Raw genomic sequence first — 23,534 nt, forward strand, 5'->3', positions numbered from 1 at the left:
TTTTGTTTTCATAGAATGTATTAATGAAAATAAGCCTAGAATTTTTACATGCTGTGTCTGGCTACAAAATTTTAATCACGAGCAAGCTGCATTTTTAAGCTACGAAAGCATTTTGCAGACTACACTTTTATGAGCAAGGGTTTTGAGGGTAGCACCTCATCCTGCAGCCCACCTGTCCCCCAACAGCCACCATATTCAGGATATGCACTCAGGCACCAGGAGGTACAGCCAAGTGGTCAGGGGGAAGCATTTACAGTCTCACACATATTCCTCTAGGTTATGCTCAAAATTCAGGCTGAACAGAAAAACAGTCTTCCTTTTTTAATCCTTTAGACTGGAAGTATGCTGTCCTGGCATGCCACTTGCAAGCTAGGCATTCAGAAGATGGTAGAAAAATGAAGAAGAGGGGATTTGTAAAAGTCTAGCACCTTCACCACCAAAGAAAAAATCCCTCCTGGAGCTGGTGAAGTGTCAGAAACAAGAAATCAAGCATCCTTCTCTGTTAGTATTATAGTTCCAAACAAGACACTCAATGGTGGCATGAAACTTCTGTTAGCGAGTTGCTTTCTTCCAGCTTGTGAGATTGCTGCAAAAACAGAGCCATTCATGTTGTAGTTATGCCAGTGGCAAGATGGCACAAAAGGGATCACCTCTAAAAAAAACAAAGATCAAAAAAAGAAAAGAACAATCAGTGATGATGTGATTATGACCCTAGAAGCAGAACTTTCCAACCCCATTTGGTGCACAAAGCACTGTGAATATTACTTTTCCCCCCTTGGCTTTATCTTTTACTGCTTCTGAAGATGGAAATTGTATTTCCACCCTCACTTTACAATGACTTTGGAGTAATTGGTTGGCAAAATACATAAAGCTGAGGTGGAGAAAGATTTACTGCGGCAGTCTTAGTAGTATCCATACAGAGTGCCATCTAGGGGAGCTCAGTAAAACCTCATCCAAGATTGGAAGCTTCGTTTGTCCTTAAAAATCCAACTGGAAAATGCTTCACCTGTAGGATAATGTTCCAGGATCTTGCCACAGCTACTGAGCTCACTGCTTGGAGTACATAGGATGGCATTAACATTATAGGAAAATAAATTGGCAAGAGATTATGACAGGGTACAAATGAACTGGGCCCATAAAATCAACAATCCCTTGTTCAGCTTGTAAGAAAAATTATGAGCTTTAAAATCCTAACCTGTAAATGCAGTGATTAAATCAATTAAGAAAATTATTTTTCTTTGTTTCTCTGATAGGACAGAAAGGAAATCTTTAACTCGTACAAGCATATAAGGAAATTAGCAAATTTTTGTTTCATTTTGTTGGCCTGGTTTGATCTCCTGTTCTAACTTTACATATTCTTAATCAATATATATTTGGAGTAATATGATCATGTATGTAATTGCACTTCTGCCTAACATTTCCTCTACTTAGCATTGCTTGAGTCAGCCTAGAGAAGTCTGTTTTTTCTCCTATCTTTCTGGAAATTGTGATAGGCAAGCAAATAAATTCTGAAGGTCTCGAGGTAGCTAATTATGCTGAGCTATTTTGATGACGCTTGAATTTCTACCATTATTTAATTTCCTAAGATAAACTTGCTAAAGAAAATGTGCTTTACTTTTATTCTTTTAGAAAGATTCCTAAAATTCTTGTAGGAAACAGTCAGAGTGGCCTGTGCATTTAGGACCTGCTCTTCAGTCTTCAGGCACGGAGCCATATGCAGACGAGGTTCCTTTCTCCTGCACGAAGCAGCATCTGTTCATTACACCATCCCTGTCTTCTCAGACTTGTGTGTTCTTTTGTTGTCTCTTTTTGGCCTAACATGGTCAAAAAAATGTGTCTTACACATGCTTGTCTCACAAGGCATTGCATAAAAAGGCCTATTTCAGTCTAACAGCCTTGCTGTATCTCCTCTACCATATACATTTCCTAAATTCTTTGGTTAGGAGCAGTCTTCAAACTGTACAGATCCCAAGTCACAGTTCAGTCTATGGCTTGGCTCCTAGGTGCTGTTAAAGACACATATCTAGAAGATTTCATTCTGCTTATGTCTCTGACATCATTTTTGCATCATTATAACATACTCTTTTCCTGGGAAGAGCTGCAATAGATTGGTTCTATGTTAAATCGGGAAATGATAGAAACTGTTCTCATTTTTCCTTGAGCTGCCCAGTGGTTTTTCTCTACAATATTGACTTAACAATTTATACAGATTTGATATTTACAAGAACCAATGGAAATAAAAACTGAGTTAGCAAATATATCAGTGCCATTCTGTCACTTTGTCATCCCTCTCATGAATTCCTAGCACCCCTTTTACCAGCGATCTCCACTCACATAACTTCAACATGAAGATAACAGTAAGTTCCTTATTTTTTTGTAAGCATGATTTACAGAAGGGGCAATGAAAATCAATTATAATTATGGCTAATACACTAAAAAAAAAAAAGGAGAGCTGTGATGCTTGGAAGCAAATTAATTGGTAGAAATTGTATAAATGGTTAATAAGTATGTAGTGTGTTCCTGCTCTAACATTTTTCACATTACTAAACTGGAAAACTCAGAGAGTTAATGGTACAAGTGGGCAAAATTCCTCCCACTTTTGTCCCCTTCCAAGTCAGTGTCAGTATCCATTGATTCTACAGGTCTCAGGCAGTGGGACATAACACATGCTTCAGTTTTGTGCGTACCTAAGTACACATAATACTTAAGTAGGTATACATGTTTCTGAAGCCAAGAAATTGTGAAGGATCTTACTTTAATTTCACACTGAGTAACAGTGGGTGAAGTTGTGCTGTGATTTATTTTTTCCTCAGTAGCCAGCCCTCTAATGCAAGCTCTCCTTCCTCCCATTTCCTGCTTTTAGGAGAGAGAGGTGTTGTTATTTAGCAAGTGGCTTTGTCTGCTCTACTTCATGATAAAATGACAACACAGAAGAATAGCAAAAAAAGCCAAAAATTTCAATGGTAACACAGCCATTTTCTCCCTTTTTAAAGAAAAGTATGAATAAATCATCCATAATAGCATATGATTCTTTTACAGTATCTACATTATAAGAAGCACAAAAGCATAATAAGCTTCAGAAAGGTAAAAATGAGTTTTGCAGTGCTTTTGATTTTGTTGTTCAAGGTATACTACACTATATGGAAATGAATCAATACCTAATAAATGTATAAAAAAAAGAAGGGAAGCTTAATTCTTCATACTGGATATAGCTGACAACATTATCTAATTTTGTTGTTAATATTCTTTAATTTTTACTTGGCCAACAAGCTTTTTGCTTTGTGTTTTTTTTGTCTTAGAAGCATTCAAGCTTTGCCATGCCTATGTACAATTGCAGGACAATTCTCATTTGCCTGGCACTAAATTGCAAAAAATCAGTTTTAAACTGAATAATCTGTCATGGGAGAATACTGCATGTTGTTAAGCCCTTGTCTCCTTCAAGTGTTCTATGTTAAAATGCCTAGATGGGAAATTGTATTAGCCAAACACCTCTCTGTCTGCCAGTAGCTGCTTTGAGTGGAAATCAAGTGATGCGAAGAACCTGAACTGGGGCAAATCCCTTCCTGAGTGAGAGACTGGTGCACACACATCCCTGTCCCTTTCTAATTAGCTCCAGCAGTCACTGTGCCCACGATTCAATTAGCACTTTGTAATTGTTATTTCATTCTAACCCTATTTTTGATCTTATATAATGCCTCAAGCCAGCTAAAGTTCTCTTCCCTCTGTCACATGGCAGGGAGCTGGAACGGCCCTGCCAGACCTCCCCTGGCAGACGCTGTGCCTGCTATGTGAAAATGTACATTTCACCCTTCAGCTAGATCTAATTTAGAAATCTTTGAGCTCTTAATGATTTCCTATAGTTTGGCCTAATTGAATCTAAGTGCTTTTGCATTAAAACTAGAATGCCCAGCTGGGCTGAAGCTGAAAACCCGTGACCCTGAAACACAGTCCCAGAAACACAGAAACCCTCCTTTCTCTATGTTGGCAGTTGCCATCCACTGCAGCAAAGCCACAGCCATCTTCCATTTAGACCCAGTGCGTGGATTGCAAAAATAGTTTGGTTAAGACCAGAGTATTCTGCAGAACTGAATTACCACCAACATGTGCAGCAGCTGCTCTATGCAGTGATGCTGCTGCAGCCCGAGGGACTCTGCTGCAAGAGCTGCTCTGGCCCAAAGTTCCCCCTGAGAGAGAAAGGGGCTCCGTTGCTGCTGGGAAATGTGCCACCCAGGTCAGCACCACAGTGGGCAGCTGGGCTCTGGAGCCCTCCCTTCTCTCTGTGACTTGAGACGCTGTGTATGATTGACCAGCACCTCAGGAGTTCTACCTCCAGCAGGTGCTGGGAGCAGGAAGAGATGTGATGGCAGACTCAGAAAAGCTGCCTGGGCTCCTCTCTCTGTGTCTTCCAGCAGGGTTTGCTGTGGGCTTTTCTCTAAATCTATTAAAGCCACTGGTGAAATCTCATGAGTTTCCCTATGAAATTCTCTTCTTGAAGGCTTCTACAGTAGAGGACCATATACCATGTAGGGTTGATCCCTTATCAGTGTTTTGTTTGGGGTTTTTTCCCCAAATTTTGCTGTTCTCTTTAATGTTCAGGCAGGAACAAGAAGTATTTGCATCATGTCTAATTAGAAACCTCTTCTAAGAACACCATACAAATATTGCACAGTACAGAAGTTCTTATTGGTCTATTAATAAACATAAAATATTAACAAATAACTTTCAAGCACAAATACAGAATATGAACCCATAATCTTATCCTCCAGCTAAGAAAGATTCAAATGATGGTATGAATAATATCTAATAATTTTCTAGCTACTAAAATTATGTGTCTACAAAACCAGACTTGTTTTTTTAGACTAAGTTTAAGTAAAAGCACTCCTGGTGCATCCAGGGGGTTGGAAGAACTTAACCAATTGCTGTCACACATTCAAACTAAATCAGATTGTTAGGCTCTAATATTTACATTTCACAATTTCTGGCCTACTAAATTATACTCCCAAAGTAAATATCATTGCAGTATAGCAAATTATTTACAAAAGATGAGCTAAGGAAAGCAATTCCATCATTTCTATTTTCATCGAGGTGAAAAACACAATCATCTTACTCAATCCTATGCTCCATTAGCAGGAAAATTTTCCACTGAAGTCAGCACAGATCTTGGTTTCATAGGAAAATATTGTATTCTGTAGCAATACCCATCTTGCTCTCAGTAAAGTCAGTGGAAGACATGCTTCTGAAGGTAATGGTAGTAAAGTGAGTTCTTCAGTGGTGTTTCATAATGTGCTACATTGGCAGGAAAAGAAACATCGATTTCATAGAATCATAGAGGTTCATCTCAAAGAACAGATTTGCTTCTGGTTAAGAAATACATGGCAGTGGGAAATTTAAGAAACTTCAAAGTAGCCTGCACTGCAGCATGGAAAGAATGTCAGACCTTATGCATATTAATAACCGCCACAAGGACAAATCACCTGATTCATTCAATCACTTCTGTGTTCCAGTTAATATGCCTGTATTATAGCACCTTAGATTGCTGATTTTGATGTTTACTTCTGTTTTTAATAAAAATCCCTTTGTTTCCCCCAGAAATTTCACAGAAACAAATGAAATCTTTTCTTCTAAATGAAGGATGTTTCATTTGACCAGACAGAAGTAATTTTTTTTTTTCATCTTTTAATTTGGCAAGGAAGTGGGAGAATCCTCAGTTTTCTCCAAATTGATTTATTTTTGACTATGATTTGTTTTCATTTTCCTACTTTGAACTCTTTCACAGGTGACCTTCTGAAATGTATTATAAGTCAAATTTGGCAGGTTGAGACAGTATACAGCTCCAAAATCACCACTTCAGTCCTCATGGGATGGTATGTAGGACTATTCTCTCCCTGTGTTCACATACAAAAGCCTTTGGACTTCTCCCTAGAGATGTTCACATTGTGAAGTTGAAGAGGGGCGGTGCATAGATCTCACCAATCTGCCTGCGTATTTCAAACAGAACAATATTGTCTCTGGACTTTAGCCAGGGAAATAATTTAACTTCTCAGAGCAGACAGTTTTTGTCTTTGGCACAGTTGATACTCCCTAAAGAAATAAATAGATCAGCCTACAAGCTATTGACTTAGAAAAAAGAAATTATTCTAACAGAAGTGTGTTGCAGTAATGTTACTTTTAATCAGTTTAATCACAAGATTTTTCCAATTCTAAGTTTATGCAAAAAATATTCATGTGAGCAGATATATAATACCAAACATACTTCCATATTTATGGAATACATATTTCCATAAGTAATTGGCAGAACAATCTACCAATTGTTCATAGTTTTTTGCAGATATTCCCATATCCTTATAAATTTTATCACAGGACTTTTATAGTTTTTTTAAGATTTAAAATTTTATAGAATTAATCACTACAAAAGAAATGTTAACAATTTGTTCTTCAGTTTGAAGTGTCACTTGTTTATAAAGTTTCAATTTTCATAAATTTTGAATTAATGATAACTCATGAGCTGAATACCAAGATTAAAACAGTAACAATAAAAGTCACTTTCAGGATTCAGCATAGTTTCCACACAGTTTTATTTTCCCCATGATTGCTTACTGCCAAACACCCCTTTACCACCTCACCCTGCAGCAGAACACTCGGATGACAGTCACACTGGGCTGGACATTGAGGCCATGTGTGGGCAGTTCACACTAAACACACCTTGAGAATGTGTTTTCAAGCTTTTAAAATGTTTCAGGTCACTGTTTTAGCCTGAGAGATGCCCAAAGAATTTGAATGCATGGCTCAGGGGTCAGCACAGGCTGTTGATCAGTCCAGATACACTGTGTGCAAGTAACCATGCTGCTGTCAATGTCTGCAAGCTCAAAAGGTGCAGGTTTTCACGGTCAGTTGGCCCCTGGCAGAGAATAATCCTCTGCATATTTAACTTACTAGTGTAGCTGAAGCTTTAGAGGCAGCAGTACAGCTAAACTACTTTCATGTCCATCAACAGTGTATGAACAATTTTCGCAAAGATGAAAGAATGAGTCTGATCTTTACAACTCAGTTGACTTCACATTTGTATTAATTTCCTCTTTCTTAAGTAACGGTTGCAGCATTTACTGATTTTAGATCCTTGGCAGAATAAAAGCAGGTAAAAAGATCAGTGCATCTTATACAATCCTTTTTTTGAGATCCATGAAAAGCTGTATCTTTGCACTGCTGCTGAATCCCATTTTTCAGATACTGTCTCTCTATTGCAGCACAACCCCAAAAAACACAGCTACCACATAAATGATGCATAGGCCCAGCAGTGATACAGTACAGTGAAGAAAAGCAAACATTGAGGCAAGAAGGAGCTGCAGCAGGGAAAAGGAGTGAAGCAGGAAATGCATGAAAAAAAAGGCATATGACATAGCAGAAATCAGCTACTTTGAAGTATTAGCTATGGCAGGAATCACATGGAATGAGTTCTGCATCATCTGCCAATTTTAACATATGCCCTATGGGACTTTAGCTGGAGCACTGAATCAGCCTCATATTGCAGTCAACCATACTGTCTGTCCTACAAAAATTTCTCTGCACATTCCACTTGGGGGGAAACCCCACAGAGCTGACAGGATAAGAACTTCACTGCACCTTGGGGAACTTTTGGGCCAGGACAGAAGGATGAGCCTGACCGTGGTGCCTCATGAAGCAGCTGTTGTTGGCAGTAGAAGTCACGGGGTTGGGCAGTGGAACAACTGAGAAGTAAATCTCAGAAAATTTTATTCACCATTGCTTCTTTCCAGACCTCTCACGGGTTTTTTCCTCCCAAGCAGAGACTGCTTTATTCTATGGCTTCTCAGTAATACTGAACTGGAAGTCAGCCACCTGAAACAGTCATGCTGTTCTTCCAAATGCACATGGCACTCTAGTGTAGGCATCAGGAGCATGATTCATCAGACCAAGGCTGGACATAAACATCTGAATTAGCTGCCTAGACTCCATTTATTGTGTAATGAAAAGGCCTTTTCTACAAAGCAACACACCTCATGCTAAAGTTGCTTTCTAAAATGGGTGGTACACCAGAAAGTGCTTATTTCCCTCCATGGATAGCAAAGGGAGTTCAGATGTGCTTCAGACATGGTCACAATACTGCAGACACATAAAGTTAATGAAGTGAAGCTCAGTCATTGTTGCTCTATGTAAGGAATAAAATAATCCAGAAATTAGACTATCACAGTCTAAGATGCCTTGTAGCTGAATTGATACAAAGTTTCATTTAAAAAAGCATTCCATTTCCCACAGCATGTTTCAGTTTCCATTTAATATAGGAAACACTGTTGAATGAAATATTATTATTTGTGGTATTGCTCTTGAGTGTCCACTTGGCAAATCAGAATGTACCAGAACTGAAACATGAGATGTTACATAGACTTTAGGCACAGGATGACTTAAAATTTGTCTATTGCTAGAAGTAGGTGTCAGCTTGCTCGTTTCTAGGAATTGGCTATGCCTCCTTGCCAAGAAGAAAGCTTGTAGTACCTGTAGCCTTTTGTTTCCTCACAGCTTTTCGGGAGCAGCCTCTCCTAGCTCCAGCCTGAGGCAAGAAGCAATCACCAATCACGAGGAGTGGTGTTCTGGGAAACTCACACCCTTATGTTTTTTCTTCACCACATTAAAAGTGTAAGCATGGCCATATGTGTCATTTCTGAGTTTCTCAGAGCAGTACAAATTTACACAGACACATAAGGAAGGCCTCCAGAACAAAGCCTTATTTCTGCACTTATCCCCAGGAACAAACACAGGATTTAACAGGGATGTAGAAATACCCATGTGGATCACCCCAGCGGTCCCTACAACCATTATTCTGACACCAGCAGTGGCAGCATGATACATTCTTTAGGGCAAGTATGTGAATGTCACATAAAAGGGGGGTTTCCTTCACCCCTCTATGGTTTTTTTGGTCTGTGGGTGCCCCAGGAAAGCTGAGACCCTTGTTCCTACCCAGTCTACCAGTGTCCCATTATGGGGACTCCACTGATCAGTGTGCTGTATTGGAGGACAGTTCGATTGACTTGCTCAGGGGCATGCGCTGACAACGAATCAGAGCTGAATCCTTTACAACAATTTAGGAATGGGAACCCCCTCCTGGATGTCCCCACTTCTATCAAGTATGACTGCTAGCACCCTTGAAGGACACACACTGAACAGTTTATGGAATAACACACTTTATCAATAAACAATCTGATAATAGAAAATTGTGAAAAGCTAAGTTTAGAAGATTGCAGTTGATAGCAAAAACCAAATTTAAAGCAATAGACAGACAAGCTGTAATCACCAGTGAAAGCTATTTTGAGATAATCATTCAGCACATATAGAGTAAGTTTCTTCTTATCCAATAGGCGTTCCTGTGGAGAAGAAGACAGGCTCAGCCTTGTCAGCTGATCTCAAAAGTTATGGTAGAGTCTTCCATAATTTCTTCTCATTGTTAACTATTTCTTTACATTTTGGGTGGAGCTTAAGTGACACCAGTCATACATACTTTTGTTACTGATTGGTGTAAAATTCTCTCAATTTGCTCTTAAATTCCAGAATAGCAGAATGTTCTGAGTTGGAATCCAGACGGATCATTGAGTCCAGCTCTTACACATACAGGCCTCAAACCCACAGCCTTGGTGTTTTTAGCACCATGCTCTATGGTCAGTAAAATATTCAGCACATACCCAGTGAGGGGTGATCATACCTTGGAGGTGGGCACACCTTGGAGGTATGTGTTAATATTACAATGAGATTATAATGAACCAAGTTCATCTGAGGAGAGCGATTTTGCCACAGTTGATGGTTCAGCAGCAACACAGCTGCTCCTGTGTCCCCTGGCTGGCAGGTGCTGTGCACTTCACTGGCTACATGGTACCATCGAGTAGTAATCCCTGCAAGGATTACTACAGAGCCTGGCTGAGATGTCTCCACGATGCTCTACCCTCCATTTCATCCCTCTCAGCACATGCCTAAGGTTGCAGGTTGAATGTGTGGGGAGTCAATGTGGAAAAGGTTTCATGCATGCCAACCACATTCCATCCAGGAAGTAGCAATTGCATTTCACCCTATAATTTCTGTACTGTTATAACTTTCATTAGAATTTAAATACAACTTCCCAGTTTTCTCTAATTTTAGTTGTCATCTTCCCACAGTGAGCTTACCATTTTCCACAGTCTATTCCCTCTTGTACATCCTCAGAATCAAGTAGTTTCATTCATAAGTTGAAATTTGCAATAGTGTGCCCTCTTTACCTTTTCTACCAAGTCACGGAGGGATTTTATTGGAGTGCTTCTTTCCTTCTTGAATTGAGGCAGTTTACCATGGCTTATAATACAATATTTGTAACAGTATCGATACAATAATAATACTACTGTGTGAGTCCTGGCATACTGACATGGTATTTAAAGCGTCAGAATTGTCTGGATATATTTCCCTTTACCTGACCTCCAGCCATTCATTACAACCTTGAATACAGAGCATCTGACTCAGCTGCTCTCTCTCAACATCTGTAGAACTGCCTGTCTGCTGATGGCCTTTTCTCTCTCTTTCCTTGGACACCTGTCAGCACCCACAGCCCTCCTTCTAACGTAGCATCCCTTGGCTTATATACTTGGAAGAGTAAAATGTTCTTTTTCTGACAGGTATCAGGAAACCGTATTTCTCAACAAACAGCATCCTCATTGCATTTTCAAGGATTCATTCTGCTTTGCTTTTCTTGCTGACCGTGTTACATCTTCTGTTTGATTTAAGTCTCTGTGCTGAGGCAAAATAACAGCTTGTCAGTAATGGGATTAAGATATTAAAAATATTACACACAGTTGTCTTGGGTTTTATAGGTTGCAGGTTTGATGATGTTCTACATCATGTCCCTCAGGTCTTGGATACTAAAGTATCTTGCTTACTGTGAGGATCTCAGCTTTCACTGCAAAAAGGGAAAATATCTACCCCCCTCCCTATTGCAAAGAAAAGCTTGAAAACATTATTGCAGCAAAAATAAAAAATTGAAGATCTGGAATCAATATAATATAAAAGCTAGGTTCATGATTTTTATGATTATACATGACTTCAGTGAGGGCAGAGGGAAGGGGCACTCATTCATTATTTCTGCAGGGGTAATACTGATGGCAGAAATGCCATCTTTGGGAATACTCTGCCACCAATGTCTTCAGAGCAGCAACAATAGCATTCTCTCCTCAGTTTGTGTGAATATGAGTTGTCCTATGGTCTCATTTATTCTCTCTGCAGATTCTGACCTTGATCTTGCAAGCTATTTATTTTGTACCCCTGAAAAGTGCTGCAGTGTTATGCAGTAGTGGTATGCACAGTTAAGAAGCCCTGACTGTGCAAGATAACAGATCTTGCAGCTAAGCAAACTGAGTGCAAAAATTCAGAGACATTTAGTTTAACTACATTAAATTTGCCTTTATAGAAATTGCAGTATGTTCAAACCCTGAAATACTAAAAAAGGAGATTTCATAGTACAGAATTCCTGTTCACTAATTGTACTTTACTCCAAAAGTCAAAGGATGCACCTCCTCCCACACTCCATCCTGGCAACACGCGAACAACAGCATGGAAGTAAGGAGAGGGATTTTAATGGAAATCTGAAAGGCTGATACCTTCCTTCCAATTCCATTAGGTGGAGCTCTCAGACAGGAAGAAATGAATGAAAAAAACAACCCAGCAGGCACCCTTAGGAATTACTGGTACTATGCGGGTATTTTTCCCTGCCGAGATCTCTCTTTTCTTGATAGAATTCACTAGTGTCCAAGTAGAAATCTTATTACATGTTTTCAAAACTACTGTTACTCAGCAACCTGCCTCTACAACTAGGTTTTCATTAGCTTAACACATTACCGAGATCAAGCTGCAAACTTTGGAGGTAGCTGAATGCTGCATCACTGGTCTCAACATAAACAACCAGATCAACAGAGAAATAGCTATGGAACAGGGAAGAAGAGCAGATAAAGAATTTAAGAGCAAAATATAAAAATCAGAACATTCTAGCAAGTTCCTGACCATTAATGATAGAAGTTCACTGACATTAATGGTGCAGGATTCAGGTGAAAATGTTGTCATGCAAATGCAAGGGCATAAATCAAACCAAAATTGTAAAGTGTTTGCAACCTGATTTTCTGCCGCTTTCCCATTCTAGCTTCTACTCTTGTTTTGATCTTGCAAAGTTTCAGAGCAGGTCTCCCAATTCCTACACTAGGGAAAGGATGAAAATAATCCTGTGTAAAGCACTGTATGAGCAAAGGACAGAATGTTGGATACATATTTTCAAGACTCTTGGCTCTCATACCACTTGTTTGTTATGTGCAGTAACTTAGAAATGTCAATACTTTTGCCAAATAAATTCCTGTTTTTGACAAAATGGGAAAAATGTAAGAAATGTTATAAAGGAAATTAGCAGAGATTGTCCAGAGATATACGGAAGGAAAGAGTCTGAACTGTTTCCTGTTAGACTCTACACCTTAGTTAAGAGAAATGATTAACTTAATTTAATCAATTAAACTGTGATTAAATCTTGCTAGTTTTATCTTTTATGAAGGCAAACATGATACATTTGTAACTGACAATTTCAGTAAAGTTTAGCCTATCTCCTAAATTTATCCTTGATACAAAAATACGATCATTTAATGACTTCTGAGGTATGATGCTGGAAGGTGGTTTGTATTTCATGTTTGAATATCATGTCTGGTTCCAGATTTTGCAACAAAATCTTCTGCAGACACTTGAACAGTCGGAAAGTCTGATCCATATTCAGACTTTTTAAAACCTGTACTCTATTGTACCAAAACCACCATTTAGCACATTGTGCTAAAACAAAAAATATTCAGTGCCCATGAGACATGAGAACTAGCAGCTTCATTTTTGTGTTGAAATCAGTTGGCCTCAATATTTGGCAGGCTTTACTTTTACACACTACTGTAGATTTGCTTCACCAGTGTAAAAAGAAATCTTCTCATAGTATTGCGGACTGCTGCAACGTAGGAAGGTGTCTGTCCCCAACACTGAAGCTTTCTCCCTCACTTCCATATTCTGCTCTGCACAATTCCTCAGAGGAATGTTTACTGACAAGGAATATCTTTTAAGCTTTTAATTTTTTCCACAGGCACCTACCACTGACATTAGAAAGGGGTCACAGGTCAGATCTGGCCTTTCCTTCTTGGCACAGACACCATGGAGCACGATTGTTCTGGTCGTACCGGGCAAAGAACACTGCTTCCGCTGTTTGCAGCTGTAGCTTCCACAACTTGTTTCAAATGCAGAAGGCACAAAACCCCAAAGCATCAGGAGCACATCTTATTTTTAACTTTCCCTTGCCTGCCTTCAGGATGGTTTTAATGACTACAGCATAGGTAGGCAGTTTTCAAGCTCTTGTCCCTGGAGCTGTTCCTCTTTCTGATGACAATACATATCTGTGCTTTGATATGCTCCATTCTTGGTCATATATGGCTACTCATAGCCTCTACTGTGCTTATCCTGAGACCCTTACCTCTAATGGAGGGAGTTATTATTATCCCTATTTGATGTCTTCAGGCCATGTGACTTCTTTAGCATTATCCATGGAGCCCAGGGCAGAGTAGGAAACTGAACCCAATTCTGATGCATTCCACCTCTGCCCATTGAACTATACTTCAAGGTAAGGTGACATTACACAAAGAGATGATTTAAACTTCAAGAGTGGGAATGTAGGTTATGGCAGTCTTACCCTGCTTGGCTAGATACCAGAGAGAAAAAAGCAGGAGAAGGGTCAAGACGGTGGAGAACTGAAGCATTCTGGAGCCCCACAGCGAGCCTCTGATAAAATCCTGTGGGCAGAGAGCACAGCTGGTAAGATTCATCTGGCTAGGGATGGCAGAACCAACATGGCCATTTTCCCAGTGTAAACCAAAATGCTCTTTCCAGTTCTGAAGTTTTTCCACCAGGAGCTTGTTTTTAGCAGATTAATATTTTTCCTTGGAAGTTTTTACAGCAGAAAATTCTCAACAATCCACTATATTCCCCCTTAATTCCCCTCCTGCTTTCCAGCATCCATGCCCTTGAAGGGGTAAGAATATTCTCTTTTCCATGATGAAGTATTTCCCTAAAGTACAGTATGGTTAAAAGACAGACAGGCAAACTTAACTACCGAGATTTCCATAAAGTTCAATTAAAAGTGCCAAGCTATTGTGACTAGCTTTGTCAAAATCTAGGTGATAAGTTCTGCTGTGCAGCAAACTGTGCTTCTTTCGTAAAATGCTGGTGAGGAATGGTGGGATGTTACTGCTCAGGAGGCTGCAGGCACGCAAACCTTCTGGATGTATCTCCCCAGCTTGCATCTGACCCATGCACCGGAGCTGAGCTGCCCCTTTGAAAGGGAGAGCCTGAGAAGACAGCCAGTGCACATGCTCTGGGCTCAGAAGGGAGACAGTGTGATCTTGATAGGAAAATAGCATTTACACAGCCAAAATCCTCATCTGTTACTGATCATGCTGCACCATTATCTTTCTTTTTTTCACCTGATAATCAGGCATGGTGCTTTGAAGTGAACATAAATCCACTTTTCTTGACTTCTTTGCCTATGCTTTTGGAAAAGTGCTCAGTACTTGTACTGTGCATCCCTATATGGTTTCTTTTTTAATATCTGTTTCAGAAAACACACCCCTACTGCAGCACAGTGCAGCCTATAGCAATGAGGAGGAAAAATAATAAAATCCTTAAAGACAGATCTGGCATTCTGAGTGCTATACTTGGGTCAAACTTGAATTTGAAAGGCTTCTTTAGACCATCAAAAAAATATTTTCTCCCAGTCTCACAACAGGTTATTGGATGTTAGAAATTTCTGCTAGTAGTTATGTGGGAATAAGTTGAATTAGCTGAATTCATTACACTTCTTAAAACCAAACTTTTATTTGCTCTGAATAAATTCAGTCTCCTATTTAGTAACAGTCTCCACCTCCTCCTAAACTTCATTAAAGCTTCATCCTGTCAATGTCTGGGCATCTGCTAGTAAACATAGGTGCTTTGAGAGGATCCTGAGACGCCGTGATAAACAAAGCTTCTCAGCCAAGTTAAATGTTTCACTCAGGACTGATCTGTTCAAAACCTGGTAATCCTGCCCATTTGCTTAAACAAGTGGTTCTGTCATGACCAGCCCTGACCTACTTTTCCCAATGCCTTATTTGTTGCACACACGTTTTGGCTTTTCTCTGATTGTACTCCAAACACAGGCTGCCTTTTGCTAGCTCTTAGAAAAAATGCTCAAAGCAATGGGGGCCCTGATGAGGGGACACCAACGCCACTCTGCTACACAGTGAAGAAAGCACAAAATATTGCCAGCACCCATCAAACCAGAGGTATTAACCTGCTCCTCAAGCAAGCTTTGGATTCATTTCTCTTAGCTGGCCAGTTTGACTTCTTATGGCACGGAAACAGAGGAGCAAGTTGAACATAAACATGTGACTCCTGCAGAAAGAAAAATCTACAGAGGAAAATCCAAATGCCATTAAAGGGTAACAGCATTTAACAGTGACCATGTCTAATGTCTCTTTACTACTATCAAGAGATAGATAGAAAACTAGTTCAACTCCCTGCAGAATACATTGTTCCTCATCTTTCAAGCAGACCCAGGATAGAGCCTTTTGCTAGGCATATCGATCTCTTTCACACTGCACATGAGCTATCACTCTTTTTCAGGACATCCTTCTTCTCTTTAAATGACAGCTTGATTGTTGGAGCCAATCTCCATCAGAGCAAAATTGTGTATCTAATGGTTGGGTGAGTGGAACTATCAGTCCTAAAGTCCAGTTCTGTGGTCACTGGCTAAAGAAGATGATTTAAAGTTGAAAGGATTCTGTTTTAATGTCCAATATCCAAATCTTTAACTCATTAGGGATTCTCTAAAGCTACATGCAAAACCAAAAGAAATCTTTTCCCCCAGCTCTTCCACTGAACTCAGTATGATGTCAGGCAGCTCCTAGGTGTTTTCCAAATAGTTCACCTCGGGTTTGGTTTCCAGTAGAGATTTTTCATTCCAAATATATGATACAAAAGGACAGATTTCAGTTCAGTGCAAATAAAAAATCCATGATCCAAGGTATTTATAAGATGTTCGTGTAGGAGTGTACAGGATGAGCTAAGGGGAAGGGAAGGGAAGGGAAGGGAAGGGAAGGGAAGGGAAGGGAAGGGAAGGGAAAGGAAGGGAAGGGAAGGGAAGGGTCTAATTAATTGGTATACTTCTCTCTCCCTGCACTAAATGAAAAAAAAAAAAAAAAACAAAAAACCTGGTTAGCATATTTGAAAAGAGTCAAACAAAACCAAATATTTTTATAGACTTCTCCACCATTGTACCAGGTAGGAAGGAGAAGGCATTAAAATTTCATCAGATTTCTCTTTTGAAATCTGATGGTAACATAGCTGAGCCATATTAGCTACCTCTTAGGATAGACACGTGCCTAACACAAGCTCTCTTCTGTCCTCTGATCCAAAAGACATGTATCAAAAGCATTCATGGACAATTAGGTCAGAGATAACTCCTTTGAACCTCCTTTTTCTTAAATTGCTTGCTGAGTTTATTCCAGGTTTTCAAATTCCTGTTGATAAAATTGAAGAACAAAAGTGCAGCTGGGGTTTGTGCAAGTGGCAATTTTAGGAGTACCTTCATTCTCTAAACAGCTTGACTTTTCTCGTCAGGGAAGTGTACCTGTCAAATCACATGTTACTCTCCCTAAGATGCAGTAACAGTTGGCTGATATCTGAAAAAGGATGATATTCAAGAACATGCAGTATTTCACAGTTACATTCACAACAATACAGCAGCGCAATCACATCCACTTTCTACTCCTCCTGGACAGAAGAATTAAGTAAATCACCCAAACCTGGATAGCAAAGCAGTGCCACAGGCAGGAGTGGGACTGAGCTTTCCCAAGTCTCAACCCCACTGCATAACCACAGGGACACTCGTGGTCTCTCAGAAACCCCAAGTCACTGTAGCAGACAATGGCATCAAGAATAAATCCAGCTGGCATCAAAAACAACCTCAGCTAGCTGCAGGATGAAATTCAGCCTGGGGAATACAGTGAGTATGGTCCCTACGGCCAGGCCGTGCCAGTTCCTGCATCATCACACAAACCATCTTCCCTCTTTTTCTGGGATGAGTTTGGATCAGGAGCAGCCAGTAGTGTGTGAGGGAATAGCACAAACACTACCCCAAATGAAATTGCCTGTGCCATAAGCCAGATGCCCTAAGAGAGGCCCAGAGGGCCTCTAAGTAAACCCAAAGGCAAACAGATCTGTCCATCCTCTGCTGTTATGTCCCCTGAAAACAGAGGAGGGCTCATATCAGTAGCTTCAAGAGAGTTTGGGAAAGTAGAGCTACCTGATTTTCTGCCCCAATTTGAAGCTTTGATTTGATAAAGATTCCATTCTTACAGCCTTGAGTAATTTTAGTTGCTTTTTCTTGCTTTTCTTTTCCCAAACACTCTAACCTGGAAAGTGGAACTCCAGTACCCCAGGAGGGTATTACTGACATGATGCAGCCTGACAATATGTAACTCCTGTCTCCAGCCTGCATTTCTACTCTCAAGCATTCTATAAAGAACAATTTTTTTCAGAACTGTGTTGTGACGAATACTCAGTTAATCTGTTCTTTTCTGTGGCCAATAAGTGCTTTTTCTTCTCCCCATAAATGACCATTATTTCATACCTCTCCTTGCTGTGAATTTCTCCAAACTGTAAACTCTTACACCCCCTTATATTAAACTGCATCTTCTGAATAATGCATATGGGTTATGAACTCCTATGATTTTTCTCATTACTTTGGTTCATCCAAATAGCTGACCAAAGGGAGGTCCATTAATTAATGTATCTGATAACTCAGATCTTGTTTTCTCACTCACTCTTTTGAGAGGGAGATTTGTTCTGTTTGTTTGCTCTTCACGCTGCATGTTCATGTCTACCCAGGCTTTTATGTTGTGTCCATCATCATGAAATGTGAGATGGTTGATAATCCTCTTCTAATTCACAAAACAGATACGGTCTCGGCAACAGAGCATTTTGGCCTAAAAAGCAATACTTGAAGCCTGACATGTAATCTATGGATTTGTCCAATCTAATTACTGCCACTCGCATCAGTGTTTTTTATGATATAGACATATATCCACTCAGAAAAATCACTAAAGCTACAGAGGTAGCTGCCAGGCAGTTATTCCATCACTTCTGGCTTGGAAATGATTTGAAAGATGCTATAGAGGTGGAAGGCTCTGAAAAGCACATCAGTCCCTTAAACAATGTGTTTTCCTTTGTTTCTGCTCACATTCAAGTATTATTTTAGTAGATTAGACTCAATTTTTCACTAATTTAACTGTACTTTCTTGTAACTAGGCAAAATTCTGGTTTTGTTGAAGTTAGTGAGTAATAAAACAACTACATCAAAAACTACTGAATATATCCATTTTTAAGATAATAGACTGAGAGTTGGGGTAAATTAACATGCACTGAGCATTGTGCAGCAATGCCAGACAAACTGCTGCTCTCAAGCCTGTTAGTTCACAATTGCCTTTAGTGTTTCTAACATGTGGGACCCTCTTCAATGCAGACACATTCCAGGAACAGTTGGCTATGTGCATTCGCTGGGCATCTTAGACATGTTTCTGACACTCATTCTCCAAGGAATTGTTCTGTAAGTCTGGAAATCATTTTAATAAACCAGAAAATGTCTCCTTATATTTTTCTTGCATTTAAAACTCCTGTGAAGCCATTGGAAACTGGGCATGCAATAAGAGATCATATTAAGAAATGATCAGTCTGTGTTTGACTGTCTGCACCAGAATTGCCTCCAGCTAACACCAGTGTCAATCACAAGCCTTTCACTGACACCCCTGAAATTATATGCAAAAGTAACTACCCTAAAAAAAATAAAGGGATTAGGCTTGTTAGATGTTTTCATTGATTTATTTCAACCTCAACTCATCAGTGTCCTGCCCAGTCTGCCCCTGTCCTTACAGAAAGAGAGAAACACATTTGTTTTGCATTGCTGCCAATTTTGGGGTTACAGTGAGAGAAGATTAATAGTTACAACTTCTCCAAGCAGCAATCTCTGTCTGTACAAGCCTTATCCACCAGCACACACCACTGGTTGTTTCCTTCACAAACACTGCAGCCCTCTCCCGGGAATCCAGTGGCTTCGGATCTCCTCCCAGGCCAGGGATGTACCATGAGTCGACAGGATTTGCTCCCATTAGTGGAATCTAGGGTGACACAGACTGTCCAAGCCTGGGGATATAAAACTGACCCTGCCTTTCCAACAGATTTTAGCAGGTCTGAATAAACATCCTGGCAGGAGGATTGGAGAGCCAACAGGGAGCAAGGATAACTTCATTTTGGCTAGGATTGCTGGTGAAATTAACGAGAAACAGCCAGGTCTCCTTGTGCCATCTACGTCGCATAAGCATCCCGCACCTTAGCACTGGATTTAATTTGGGCATTTAAAGCTGCCTGCATTATGATGTGGCTGTGGGTCTTTTTACCCATCTTTTGTGCATGTTCTTCCTTGCAAATGTGTATTTGCTGCAGCACATTTTCAAAGGGAATCGAGAAAGAGAAAACTAAAAGCTGCATGTATTAGTATTCCTGTTTAATATCAGCTTACTAGGTGGAAATTAAAATGATTTTTCTGTCACTGTTATCTCTCTTCACTTGGCAAAGATTGATTTCCTTCTTCCCTGCTGCTTACTAATAAGACATCTGAAAACTAAGATGGTTTTTATGTTTACTTCCTTGTTTAAATCAGCTTTCTTAACTAAGGACAGCTTTGGCAATATATTTGTTGTTTAACTTGTGATTTCTGTGTTGGCTCAGGCTCCACCAGTGACAGAACATCAAACACGGAGATGCTATATATTTTTAATTACTCAGGGATGCCCTCGTGCATAAGTACATGCAAATTAAACAAACAGATTTTAAAACCGGTTCAGAACAGATTGCACGTTATACAATCAATCACATTTTGGTTTCAGAAATGATGGTGCATTATTTTGCTTCTCATGCTGACAAGTACGGAGGTTATCAGCCATCCCTTGCCATTGCTACTGCTGTGTCTGGCACTGCCAGGTTTGGTACCACTTTATCCAGAGCTGACAAGCCAAGGAAGGTTGATGGCAATGCACAAATGCTTGAGTGTGAGAATCAGCTGAAGCACTACTCTATGTGGAATGACACCTTTCTACAAAGGAAATACTAATGTCCGGCAAGTGGATTAGAAAGCATTTGTCTCAAAGAATTGGACACAAGAACCCATCCATCTGCGTCCAGAATCTATCACTCTTTTGAACTGGAAATGATAAACTAATGAGCACAGTTGGTGTCTGGAGTCCAAGCTGCATTGTATGAACTTGGTACTGACACCCTGGTGGCACTACAGCTCTAAACAAGATGTAATAATTTCAAAAGATAAAAAAGGTTCAGTGAAAATCTTGCAGGGGAAGGTGTTCATATCAAAGGAAAAAGGTGGGAAAAATGGCCATCTGAATACTGCAGATGAGGAACTAAAGCATTACAGACAGAAGTGCTGTGGTGGGTATCCCTAAAGAGCCAACCATTCCTCCTGCACAAAAAAGCTGAGCTTTTCTGAAAAACTGAGTAATGTGTCCTGCAACACATGCTTTAGAGATATTATGTCATACCTTTTAGACATTTCACTGTATCGGAGACCTCCTAATTTAAGATCCTAATATTTCTCTTTCCTACTTTCTTTCCACTCCATCTTAAATCCCCATGCTCGGCATTAATAACAGTTTTTCCTCTAGAGTATTTATGCCTGGAATGCCTGTATAGCAGTATCTTACCTTCTTCCTCTCAAATTTGATTATCCTTCATTTATCCACTTTTTATATATTGAAGTTTTAGTCTTTCCTTCTCCCTCTTGATAAAGTTGCTCTTGTCCTTCTTAGGGGACGGTGTCTCAAGGTTTCTTTAAGCCCTTTCTTACATGGTTCAATGACGCTCTTCTGTGTTTCTGTATTTTTGATATAACTGCACTCAGAACTGAAATCCAGCAAGCACATTCTGTGAAGATGCACCTGGTCTGTCCCCACTATAGATCAAAGGTGACAAGTCCTTGCATTGTACCAGAAGCAGCTCACGCCATGTGAGCAGCCTGTGTTGCACCAAGGGTGCCCTCGCCAGCCACCTGCTTGGGTGACCTGAGGGAAGGGTGCCTGCATCTCTGGTTGTCTCTCAGCACAGGGCTGGTCTTGGGGCACCTGGCTCCTGGCCCGAAAGCCTGGTCCTGGTCAGCTGTGCCGGGCAGGCAGGCAGGAGTCTGGGCACACTTCAGGCGCTGAGTGCCAAGGTTGGTGTGCATGTGATGTGCCGCTACACGGGCACTTCTGGCGCTACGGAACTCGGGGGTGAGTTGAAAGCTAAACCAGAGCTACTGCTGGGGGTGAATAAGCAAGCGATGCTCTTTCATCCAATTTCCATCTTCCTGTCCTATTTTCACGCTATCTGTCCTGGTGCACCTTTGGTACATGTGCCAAAGGCCACAGAGATGCTGGGGGAAACTTGGCAGGCTGTGACCCATGCCGACCTGCCTGAATTAAAAAAACCCCTTTATTTACCGGAGGTGGGGAGGAGTGACCTTTCTGCTTAGAAAACGTCCTCCCTGCCGCCGAGCCCCGCTCCAGGTCGGTCTCTGATGGGGAATGTGGGCGATGGAGATGCCAAGTGCGGGCGGAGGGGGTAGACGGGGAAAGGAAATCCCGTTCCCTCGCACCCCTCTGCAGTTACAACCACAGCACTCACCCGGGCTGCGGGGCTCCCCCGCGACGCGGCGGCGACGGGAGGCGGGGGGGCCGCAGGAGGCGTCGGCGGCGACGGAGGAGGAGGGAGGAGGGGGCGAGCGGCTGGGAGGGGAGGGAACACCTCGGCTGGGCGGAACACGCCGGCCGGCGCGGTCCCAGACTGCCGCGGCCGGGCTGCCCGCTGCTCCCTCTGCCCCCGCACGCTCCCCCTGGGGCCGGGGGCGGCGGCGCCCGCCGCGTCCCGCCCGCAACTTTCCCTCCTCCGTGGATGGCTTTCGTCGGAGACCTGCAGGGCAACCGGGCGCTTGACACCTGTCCCCCATGGGCCGCCCCCGCGCCTAAGTTTGCCGGCGCCCGGCCCCACTCCGCCGCCGCCGCAGGGCGGGCTTGAAGCCGCGGCGGGGCCGCGGAGCCCATGGCCGGGCGCCCCGCCGCGCCGAGCTGTCCGTGCGCGCCGCCCCGTCCCGCCCGCCCGGGAGCCGCCGTGCCCGCCCGAGCGCCGCAGCGGGGGCGCTGAGCGAGGCAGCCCCCGGCACTCCGCCACCGGCTCGGCGCCAGCCGCCGGTGCCCGCCGGGTCGCTGGCGGCGGCGGCGGCGGGGGCGGCGGCGGGGCCGCGGGATCCGTCCGCGCTCGCTGCCCCCGTGTAGTTCTCGAGTCGTCTGTCCTCGGCGGCGGTCCGCGGGTGACATGCAGTCCCTCATCTCTCCGGTGACCAAGGCTATCCTGGTGGCTTTGTTCATCTTCGCCATCCTGCTGATCCTCTACGTGATTCTGTGGTACATCTGCCGCGATGTGGATTGCGACCATGGGATCTGAGCGGCGCCGCGGGGCCAGGGCTTAGGAGCCGGGATTCACCCCGCGGGGCCGGGAGCGGCAGCGGCAGCGGGAGCTCCTCCGGGCGGCAGCCGCCGCCACCGCGGCCGAGCAGAGGAAGAGAAGGGGAAGGAAAGAAAAGAGGAAAAAAAAGAAAAAAAAAAAAAAAAAAAAAGCGAACGAAGGACCAAGCCGAAAGAGCCCGGAGGACAACTGCGATCAAGAAACCAACCTGAGCTTGACCTTCAGAGACCAGGGTGACCCGGTGAGTCTCCGCTCTCCGCGGCGCGGGGGATGCGCGGGTGCGGCGGGGCTGCCTCCCTCCCTCCCGCTCCGCTGCCCTCCCGCTCCGCTGCCCTCCCCTCGCACTCACAAACACACACGCACTCGCACACGCACGCACATGGATGTGGCACAGGCGCTCCATACACACGCCGCGTACACACACACTAGTGGATGTGCGTGCCTGAGTGCCTGCTGCACGCAGGCATGCGTGTCCCTTGGGGACATGCAGGACCTGTCCTGCTGGCCGGGATAAATTTTGCCTGCCCCCGTCCCCGTGTCCCCCCGCTTTAAATTTTTCGAGGTGACAACGCGCAAAAGGCAGCGCGCCCGCGGGAGCGGCCGGGCGCGGGTGCCGGTGCGGGTGCCGGAGGGCGGCCGCCGCGCTGCCTTTGCGGCCCCACATTGGTATGCAGGCGGTGGCTGCGCCGCCAGGCAGACCTAAAACGTGAGCCCAGGGGATGGGGGAAAGTCAATGCTTCATCAGCCCGGGGGCAAATCGGGAAGTTACAGACAATGAAGGAAGGAAAAGACGTCAGGTATCCGGCCAGTGCCAGCAGGCAGACTTCGGTGAGGGGATGTAAAGCAGGGTGAGTTTCTCCTTTCTAGGGCCAGGTTGACGGAAGGAAGTGGGGAAGATGACA

The 23,534-nt window shown here is 42.6% G+C and overlaps 2 protein-coding genes across 5 annotated transcripts in view; one reads left to right on the top strand and one right to left on the bottom strand.

Moving 5' to 3' along the window:
- On the bottom strand, positions 1-23,041 carry LOC125335990 (OTU domain-containing protein 7A-like). Of its 3 annotated transcripts, none has more exons than XM_048324065.1 (3): positions 22,841-23,041; positions 13,724-13,823; positions 1-652 (listed from the first exon to the last, which is right to left on the bottom strand). In XM_048324065.1, exons 1-3 carry the CDS (start codon positions 23,033-23,035, stop codon positions 486-488), a joined length of 462 nt encoding a protein of 153 aa, XP_048180022.1. In that variant the 5' UTR covers positions 23,036-23,041; the 3' UTR covers positions 1-485. The 3 variants fall into 3 exon arrangements, 2 of the variants coding, with proteins under 2 accessions (XP_048180022.1, XP_048180028.1); XM_048324071.1 differs by lacking the exon at positions 22,841-23,041 and adding an exon at positions 21,796-22,181; XR_007207622.1 differs by lacking the exon at positions 13,724-13,823.
- The window catches only part of ZBED1 (zinc finger BED-type containing 1), a 53,267-nt gene continuing 52,100 nt past the window's right edge, over positions 22,368-23,534 (top strand). For both annotated transcript variants that reach the window (XM_048324015.1, XM_048324032.1), the window contains exon 1: positions 22,368-22,873. The gene's annotated coding sequence lies outside the window, so the exon portion shown is untranslated. The remainder of the gene's footprint in view (positions 22,874-23,534) is intronic.

The sequence above is a fragment of the Corvus hawaiiensis genome, chromosome 2 (assembly GCF_020740725.1).
Source record: "Corvus hawaiiensis isolate bCorHaw1 chromosome 2, bCorHaw1.pri.cur, whole genome shotgun sequence".
In the NCBI taxonomy this organism is placed as follows: domain Eukaryota; kingdom Metazoa; phylum Chordata; class Aves; order Passeriformes; family Corvidae; genus Corvus; species Corvus hawaiiensis.